Below are 10,143 nucleotides of genomic sequence, written 5' to 3'. Positions count from 1 at the left end.
CCTCTTCGACCTGTTTGTTTCCTCTCCACCTATCCTCTCCTCTATCCCTCTTCTATCCGCCTCCCACTCTCTCCCTATTTATTTCAAAACCCCCTTCCCCTCCCCCTTTTCTGATGAAGGGTCTAGGCCCGAAACGTCAGCCTCTCTGCTCCTATGATGCTGCTTGGCCTGCTGTGTTCATCCAGCCCTGCACCTTGTTGTATCAAATAAGGGCGGGGCCTAGTAGCTCGTGTGCTACTGATTGGCAGGAAAGGCGACACGAGTGGGCGGTACCGTGGCGAGTCCGGTTCACGCTTGCGCATTGCGGCGCCGCGCAGAGTGCTGTTCGCGCCTGAGCGCCGGAGTGGCGCGACGGGCTCGCACCTGCGCGTTGCCGTGGCGCGGTAAGCCGGTATTGCGCCTGCGCATTGCTGTGGTGGTGGCGGCGGCGGCGCCCAGGTTTTGCTCCTGCGCGTTGCTTTGGAGCGGAGAGCAGGGTTCGCGCCTGCGCATTGGAGCGGGGTGCCCGGCACGGTTCACGCCTGCGCATTGCCAGGGTAGAAGGGAGGAGGTGGAGGCTGATGGCAGCTGAAGATGGCGGAGGGGAAGGAGCCGAATAATAAGTGGGTTCGGCTCAATGTCGGCGGCACTCACTTTCTAACCACTCGGCAGACCCTATGCCGCGAGGAGAAGTCGTTCCTGTACCGTCTGTGCCAGGAGGAGGGGGAGCTGCTTTCGGATCGAGTGAGTGACCTGGGTTCAGGAGGCGGGGTGTGTAGGCCCGGGGTAACCTGGCCAGGTTGAGAGCAGGGAGAATTCCTTACTCTCACACAAACTGGCCTTCAAGCTCTCAGTGAATAAAGAGCCGTCGAAGGAGAAACCCTAACATTGGTTCAATATTGAAACTTGGAAGTCAAAGTTAAAAAAAGGCATAATTGCATTTACGTAGCACCTTTCACGACACGCGTTGCCCAAGCGTTTCAGTCAGCTTAGCACTTCCTTGAAGTTTAGCCTCTCTTGTTTATGCAGGCAATGCAGCAGCACAACAAGCTTCCACCAACAGCAGTGAGATAATGAGCAGAGATCTTGTTTCTGTGATGAAGAAGTCACGTTAGACTCAACATTAATTCTTTTTCTGTCTCCACAGATACTGCTAGGCCTGCTGAGTTTCTTCCAGCACTGGATCTTTATTTTGGATTTCCAGCATCCACAGTCTCTTGCTTTATCTGTTTAAGTTATGTCAATTATTGGCCAGGATCCCACAGAGACTTTCTCTGCCCTCTGAAATAGTGCTTGTGATTATTTGTGATTATATGTCACTTGTGAAGGCATCCAGGGCTTTGGTTTAACTTTATAGCCAACAGATGGCAATTGGCAGCATAGGGCTCCCTCAGTCCTGCAGTAGAGGGTAAGCTTTGATTTCTGATTCTTAAGGCCAGGCATGGGAACCTAGTCAGCAGACCTAAGGTACAGATCAGACATGATCTAATTGAATAGTGGAGCGGACTTAAAGGTTTGTTCTGTTTACCTGACTCCTCTTCCTACACTTGCATAACTTGTTGGAGTGCAGCTAGGCTCAGGGACTCTGGGGTTATTTTCTTCAGCTTTCCCTTCCTCGCTTGGGAATATGGATCCTGTCCTGCTAACCAGCCAATTAAAGTATTTATTTGCCTGTGAAAGAACTGTAATTCTAAGAATCCGTCTTTATTTTGATCGATCTCTGTAGTTATCTAAATTTTTCCTTCTTTACCTGGTTTCCTTAATAGTGGTACTTCACCACTGTCACTCTTTTCTTGCTGCTTTGTGTGTCTGTGTGGGTGGCTGAAAAATGCCTCCTTGCCAATGTGGGGATAAGTGTTAGTGATCCAAGCTATATTTAGATTTGTAATAAGGGCAATTTGCTTGCAATGCCAGAGTGATGATCAGTACTTCAGCCCATTTTGTGGTTGAATCTCATCCATGCCCTTGCTAGCCCCAGACACAATTCCACGCCTCTACTGGCTGGCCTCCTGCCTCCCAATCTTCTCAAGTTTCACTTAAACTGGAGCCGTGCTATCTGTGTCAAGTTTTGTTAAGCCATCACAAAGTTGCTGGAAAAGCTCAGCAGGTCTGGCAGCACCTGTGAAGAAAAAAACAGAGTTAACATTTTGGGTCTGGTGACCCTTCCTCGGTTCTGAGGAGCGTTAACTTTTTTTTTTCTTCACAGATGCTGCCAGACCTGCTGAGCTTTTTCAGCAACTTTGTTTTTGTTCCTGATTTACAGCATCCGCAGTTCTTTCGGTTTTTATTTTGTTACGATATTTGCTGAATTCAGCAAAGCCTCAATTTATCCTCCGCCTTGTATCCAAATCTCTTCTTGGCCCTTTGCCTCCCTGGACCTGAACCAACTCCATTGCCATCATAGGTGGCCGTGACTCTTAAAATCTATCTCTTTCACAAATATTATTTTACCTGCCCCTAATATTTCCTTACATGGCTCAGTGATGTGTTGTGTCTGATTGCAATCTTGTGAAGTACTGTGGGATGTTTTACCGTGTCAGTGGTACTATATACATGCAAGTTGCTGTTGGGAAATCTGTTCCACGTAGTGTACTGTGGGATTTACCATGCATCTGAAAACTTGGAGCTTTTCATTGAAACTCTCGGGCGTACTGCCAACATAGCTCAGGAATCAAAACATCTGGGGTGTTGACATTCCATATAACGATGTGAATTTAGCTTGACACTGCTTCAAAACAGCTCAACTCTTTGATGGATTCTCAGACTCCGAGCCTAGAAGGTGCATAGTTCTTTTTTGTGATCTTCCCCCAGAAAATCCCTTCATTTCTTCAATTCACTGTGCTCTGAGTTGTCAGGATTTGGAAAGCTTGACCATAAATAATTCCATAAATAATTTCAAAAGGAAGTCGAGCAGCTTCTTGAGTACGCAACTTACTGGGTTATGAGCAAAAGAAGAGGGTGTTCAATGTAAGCATTGTTGTTCCTTCAAAGGGCTGACATAAGCATGATGGGCCAAATAGCTGTCTCTGTGCTGTGGGTTTCTGTGATTCTGTAAAGCCAACAGCCACCATCTTTCACTACTGTTCATTTATGCATCTGGGCAGTGAGTATAGAAGGCATTACAGTAGAACCATTCCTATCCCACACCAGAATCCTATAAAAGGGGTGTTGTCCAACAAAGGCCATTGGTCTGCAATGGGGAATGACAACACTAGCTTTTTTTTCTTCATTTGTTCGTAGACATTTAGACTAATTATGGTTCCCGAGCTTGTGGCTGATTGGAGATCTGTCAACTTAGCATTGATTGGAAATAGAACTTGGATGGTGGAAGGACCTGAGATAACAAGGTGTAGAGCTGGATGAACACAGCAGGCCAAGCAGCATCAGAGGAGCAGGAAGGCTGACGTTTCGGGCCTAGACCCTTCTTCAGAAATCCTGGTGGAAGGACCTGTAGCTTTTGATCTTTATTGCCCTTAGAATGTTTGTTTGAGCAAACAGTTTTACATTTATGTAGCTCCTTTCACAAACTTGTTAATTGTCATATCATCACTAAATCTAGATTAGCTAGACATAGCTGCCAGTTTATAGTAAGTTCTGAGGAAGGGTCACCGGACCCGAAACGTTAACTCTGTTTTCTCCTTCACAGATGCTGCCAGACCTGCTGAGCTTTTCCAGCAACTTTGTTTTTGTTCCTGATTTACAGCATCCGCAATTCTTTTGGTTTTTGTTTTTAATTTATAGTAAGCTCCTATTCTGGCAAATGAGATGAAAGACTGGTTAATATGTTTCTTTGGTGCTGTAAATTGAGGGTTGACTAAGATATCAGTAAAGCCTTCTGATTTTCTTTGTGTGGCACTTCTGGAGTCTCTGCATTCGTCTGAATGGTTAGATGTGGCCCAAGTTTAACATGCTGTTTGGCCTGTCAGCACTCTTGTCATTAGACTGACAGCCCAATTACACCCTTAGGGCTTGGAGTGAGGCTTCAATCCATAAGTTAGTTCTTGTAGGCTATAACCTTCAGTCAAATCGATCGCTTTAAAGCTAATAGTCTACCTCCAAGAGTTAATAACCTTCTTACCAGAGGATTCTTTGAAAATATTTGCTTAAACCAACAGCTCTTGGGAGCCACAAGGTGAAAATTCACCATTTCTAAGTCAACTTACTTGCAAATTTTCAAGTATTGCTAGTACAAAGCATAATTTTGCACGTATAATAAGGTTGAATTCATGTGTCACCAGTTAAAAGGATACTACTGAATTAGACTTAACACTGAACTATTGTGTGTTTTTAAACTATATTTTTGTTAGTTAAGTCATCTTTAAAACAATCTTGAAATGTTTTGAATGAAGACTTTTTTTGGCTGTTGAGTATTGTGATATCAAAATAAAGCTAATAAACATTCAGACTAAGTTATTATCTTCCCGTTTGGTGTCAGATGTTGTACTGTTTCATTACTCAGATTGCACTAAAACTATTTGTCAGGTGTGAAGTTCCTGGCCATGATCATTTTGACAGTGTAGCTGTTAGGGCTCTGAGTGCATTTGTGAGCTAATGATAACAGTGAGCTAATGATGTTTTTTGCGGGGTGTGGAACCTGAACTCAAGGAGGCACATTGCACAAAGTTACAGTAGGGAAAGAGCAGAGGAGTGAGCTTCCAGAAGGAGCATTTGGTCCATATTCACTTAAAGGATGGATGAAGATGGCCTGAAAAATATGGCTGAGAAATGAATTGGCCTTCTAACCAGGAGACCTGAAAAAAAAAATTGTATGAATTTGTATAAATGGATTTTTTTTGAATTCAATAAATTTGAATTTGGTGTGCATAAATTTTAATGACTGTATGGCAGTAATTTTTTCTGTCTCCTTCTGTGCTACTTTTGAGAGTGAGTTGGTAACAGACTGTAGAGCTGCCAAGTGACAATAGCGAGATGAAGGGAGAGTGTAGATCTCAACCTCTTAGATGTTACTTGTGTAGAAGTTTGACCCTTAATTTGTGACTAAAAGTTCCGCCTTAAAGTTGACTTTTACACAAGTATAGATGACAGTTATTTCTTTCTGTAAGATATATCATCAATAGGATATTGAGAATTTAATTCCCTGAAGGGCTTCTCAGATTGATTCCATATTTAACTAAGCCATATCTCTATATAACATCGGACCATGGGCTGAACAATAAATTCTTGCCAGTTGTATAGTTCTATTCAGATAGAACCTTACAGTGCAGAAGGAGGTCATTTGACCCATCCGCTTGTGCTGGCTTCTTTGCAAGAGCAGTCCAATGTTTTGCATTTCTTTCTGCGTTTTGTAGATTATAGAATTCTACATGGCTGTTTACATAGGGAATGGATGTAATGCTTTGCATTACGGTGCATTTGTTGAATTTCAAAGATATTCCAAGTCTTCGATGTATTACTTTTTTTATTTGTTACTAAATCTGTATCACATGAAGCATAATGCCCAACATTATGTGTTACCTTACCTTTTTAAGTTATTGATATTAGTAAATATGTCTGGTGGCAGTACTGTGCTTCTTGTTGGGGGACCATCTGCTACACAGACTTTTGTGCCTCTGCATCCAAGATGACTTCAGTGCAATGTTGTGCCCTTAAACCACCTGCCAAAGCAGGTTGATGTGCTCTCCCATCCCAATTGAGTGGTGTTTTCAAGGGATAGTAAACCAGTGACTTTGCCCCCTCAGGATGAGACAGGAGCGTACCTGATTGACCGGGATCCCACGTACTTCGGGCCAATACTGAACTATCTCCGACATGGCAAACTTGTCATCAACAAGGAACTGGCAGAAGAAGGTAAGGTGCTTAGTCTTGAATACTTGGGGAGGTAGGAGCAAGAATGGAGTCCTTGAACCTGTATATATTGTAATGATTCACTATTCTAACCCTGTGTACCCACTTCGGCTTCATATCATTTTATGTCCTTGGCTGTGGTGGTCTACTGAACTTAGATTAAAACTTTTAATTGAGATTGCTTCTGCTGCTTTTTGTGGGAGTGTGTTCTGCCCTTTGTGTGAAGAACCACTTCTTAACTTCTAACCAGAGTGTGACCGGGTTCTGATTTTAAAGTTATTTCACTTGTCTTGTATTTCCCCACCAGCGCAATAAAGTTGTCTTCTACCTATTGATTCCTTTCCAATCCTAAAAATCACAAACTGCCCTTATCCTTTTATATTTCAGAAAACAAAAGGTTAGATTATGTCATTTCCCCTCGATGTAGTCATTGGTGTCTTGGTAATATTCAGGTGATTTTGTGTTGCATTCCTTTTAAGGCCTCTATATCCTCCTAACGTAGGGTGCCCAAAACTATACACGGTATTCCCAAATGCAGTCTAAGCAGAGGAATTTTAAAGCTCCAGCAAAACTTCCTCCCTTCTATATTCTGATCCCTTTTGTTCTGGAAGCCACCACTCTATTAGCCAATATATTTTGTTAGTGCCCAACCACTATGTTTTCCTGAAATTTGTACATCTGTTCCTATATCTCTCTTTGGGTCTCTACTGTTTTCCCTTTTCGCAGTTTTAAAATTATCCTTGGATCTATCCTTTTTTTTGATCCTGAGTGAAAGATTTCACAATTATCTGCACTAAAATCCCTCTGCAGGTTTGCCCCAGTGGGCGAAATAGTAGACCAAATAACTTTGAAGATTTGCTTGGTTGCAGGTCCTGATTCTTCTAGACAAACTCCAGATTAATTTACCAGCACCCTTAAGGTGGGTCAGTTACATATGACATAAAACAATTTTCGATTTTTTGATCATGAAGAAGAAATTCTCTTTTGGTAAAGAGTGGCTCTTACTTAAATCTCAAATTTATTGATGAGCAGGATTCATGAAGCTGTACCTCAACATTTTCATCAAGGTGTATCTTCAGCATAGGATTAATACTCAACAGCAAAAAGAATTCACTTCAGAGTTTTGCTGCACTTTTCGTAAGTGGAAAAAGGGAAAGCTCTTGAGTGTAAAATTTTCACCCAGAGAATCTGATTTTGAGGAGTACGTGCCCTGGTTAGAACATAGTATCAGAATTTAAGAAACAATTACTTCTCATTCTAGGGGCAATATAGATATGACTGGAAAATGAGTGGATGGGTGGATTTGATTTAAAAGATTATTGGATTAGGCCTTTTTCTCAGGGTGCAATATTTTGAGTATTCATAAAATGTTTCATTGGATGCCATTTGTTTGCATCTTTCTTCAACAGCATGTCAATAAAATGAAAAATTCTGACAATGTAAAAAGCAATAAACATTGCAAGAGGGATAATCAATTGTCTGATATTAAAATTATTCTGAGTTTGCTCAAATAATTTGATACTCCATTGTTACTGAGGGCCAGTAGATGTCATCTTGAATGCGTAGTGATGTCTCCCAGGCTCCTTCCATTCTGCCAGATTGTGTAAAGAGTAATTTAGTACTTTGAATATTACTGGTTTCTTAGTTTATTTTCTGGATAAGATTGCGGTCATTCAAAACTCTGCTGTCAGTGCAGCAGGTCCTGGAATGTTCACTAATTGACATTGGCTTCTTTTTCTGGTAATGGTGCAGTTTTAAAATTTTTACCATCAGTTTCAAATCCCTCTATGGCCTTTCCCCTATCTTGGTGTGTCCTGCAGTCTACAAGCTTCTAGGACCGTTGTGTTTCTGCAATTCTAGCCTCATGTGCATCCCCAACTTTCATCACTTCTTTGTTGAGGACCTGCATTGGGCTGTCTCGACCCGAGGTTTCACAATTCCATTCTTAAGCCTTTCTCTCTATCCCCCATCCTTTTGAAAATAACTCCTTAAAACAAATCTCTTTTATCCAGCTTTTGACCATTTGATCCAATTGTTTTCCCATTCATTCATGGGATGTGTATATTACTACCAAGGCAAGCATTTATTGTCCAATTTTAATTGCCCTTGAGAATGAGATGATGAGCCACCTTGGATCACTGAAGCCCATCTTGTGTAGGTACATCTACAGTGCTTATTAGGAAGGGAGTCCCAGTGTCAGTGAGGGAATACTATGATAGTTTTAAATCAGGATGGTGTGAGACATGGAGATGCTGGTCTTCCTTGCTTCTCCTGCCTTTGTCCTTCTGGTGGTGGAGGTCACATATTTGGAAGAAGCTGTCAAGAAGCCTTTGCAAATTGCTACATTGAATCTTACAGATAGCAGCAACGTGCACCAGTAGATGAAAATGTGAATGTTTACAGTGGTGAATGGACTGGCTGTTTTGTGTAGAAATCGAACCTCTGAAGTTTTGTTGGAGATGCACTCTTTGGGCAAGTGTGGGAGTGTTTAATTACACTCAGGACTTGGGCCCTGTAGATGGTGGACAGGCTTTGGGGAGTCAGGAGATGAGTTACTTGCAGATTTTGCAGCCTCTAACCTGCTGTCATCGCAACACTATTTATGTGTTCCTGGTCAGTTGGATTCTCCAGCATCTTGGTGCATTCTTTTGTGGTCTGTGCCAAATATTGTTTGATAACATTGTTGTGAAGCTTCTTAGGAAATTTTACTGTTAATTGTTGATAGAAATTTGAAAGAAAGTTTGGGACTTTCTCCATATTCTCATTTAGCAAAGGCACTACAGTCAAGTTTTCCTGGGGGTAAAGTACAATGAATGATGATTCCAGGTATTGAGGGGTTTAGGTTGTGAAGAAAGATTGTTGAGGGTGGACTTGTTCATCCATACGCTGATACAACACAAAAGGTGTTTGTTGGTGGCTGCTCCTTTTTTGGAATAATCCAAAGCTAGTCTCAGTGCTTCATTCTCTTGCTATGGCCTTGTATCATCTTCTTTTACAAATATTTATCACATTCACCCTTTAAAGCTGCAACAGTCTCTAATTCATAGGTGACTTATGGCAAATTATTCCACACCCCAAGAACTCTCTGAAAATAAATCTCTTGTGTCTTACTCATCAGTATTATGATGATTCATGATGTTTTATTGTTTGAGAACTTAGGTTCTAAGCTGGAGGAAAAATTTTTTTTTTAGTTTTCAGTTCTGTGAAGATCTGCCCCATTTTTGAAGTCGTTTTAAACAGTGAGTTGAAAACGGCATTTACAAGAGGTCATGAAATTTCAGCTAAATGACTGGTAAGCCTCTTGAGATAATTACTCATGTGTTTGCTGACTTAAGTCTAACAGCTTCCAGAGAAAAAGAGAGAGAGAGAGGGAATCAGAAGCAGTTTCATACAGAGAGATGAATTCCATAATTGCAGGGGTATTATAATTAGGTGTCTACGTGCAGTCAGTTTAGAGAAATGTCCCGAATGGTTTAGAAGTCAGTGAGAAGAAAGCAGCAGAATCCTACAAGGCTGTTGGAGATGTGCATTTAGGGAACCAGTGTTAAGTAATAAGTGAATTGAGTTAGCATTGTGTCTCTCCCAAGACCATTAAAACATTAATAACATGAAGTGAATGTAGAGGAATTTGTTGAAGATAACTGATTCTAGCTTGCCAACAGAGCAAGATGCTTTAGTGTGGAGGTAAGAGTGACTCTTCATTGAGATTAGAGTTTTTCAAGAGATTATTTTTCTTTCTAATGTTTGTAATGGGATGTTTTGTTAACAATGTTTTTTAAAAATGCATTGGTAGCCTCGTGTGGATTTTAAAAAACCAACTTGTTTGGACTTGTTGTGGCATACCTTTGGAACAGTTGGAACTTGAATCCAGATTTCTGGCCCAGAGGTAGGTGCTAGACCACAGAGGTTAAAGGGTGGGTCTACAGAGTCCAAGTAGATGCTTTTCCAGTCGGTATTTTATTCCAACTTGCACGTTGCAAAACTCCCAGCACACTGATTACCTGTTTCCCCCATATTTAAAGCTCAGTTCTCGCTCAATTATTCCTTAACTAACATAACTATCATCTGTTCTTTCGTTCCATTTAGTCTTGGGCATCTTGCCAGACCCTACTAAATGATAACAGTAAACAAAAATCAGAGTTGCAGATGCTGCAAATCTGAAACAAAAGCAGAACTAGCTGGAGAAACTCAGCAGGTCTGATGGCATCTGGAGAAAAAGCACAGTCAACATTTCGTGTCCAGTTCTGAAGAAGGGTCACTGGACCCAAAACATTAGCTCTGCTTTCTCTCCACAAATCCTGTCAGATCAGCTGATTTGTGGAGAGAAAGCAGAGCTAATGTTTTGGGTCCAGTGACCCT

At 41.5% G+C, this 10,143-nt stretch overlaps 1 protein-coding gene across 1 annotated transcript; it reads left to right on the top strand.

Moving 5' to 3' along the window:
• Positions 1 to 493: 493 nt before the first annotated feature.
• On the top strand, positions 494 to 9,088 carry LOC125482137 (BTB/POZ domain-containing protein KCTD5-like). The gene is made up of 3 exons (XM_048594136.1): positions 494 to 723; positions 5,679 to 5,787; positions 8,976 to 9,088. Exons 1-3 carry the CDS (start codon positions 574 to 576, stop codon positions 9,071 to 9,073), a joined length of 357 nt encoding a protein of 118 aa, XP_048450093.1. The 5' UTR covers positions 494 to 573; the 3' UTR covers positions 9,074 to 9,088.
• Positions 9,089 to 10,143: the final 1,055 nt, after the last annotated feature.

Source organism: Rhincodon typus, unplaced genomic scaffold (genome assembly GCF_021869965.1).
Source record: "Rhincodon typus isolate 14 unplaced genomic scaffold, sRhiTyp1.1 hic_rhity00006246, whole genome shotgun sequence".
In the NCBI taxonomy this organism is placed as follows: Eukaryota; Metazoa; Chordata; class Chondrichthyes; order Orectolobiformes; family Rhincodontidae; genus Rhincodon; species Rhincodon typus.
The sequence above is the reverse complement of the archived record's forward strand: the minus strand, read 5'-3'. Positions and strand labels throughout refer to the sequence as shown.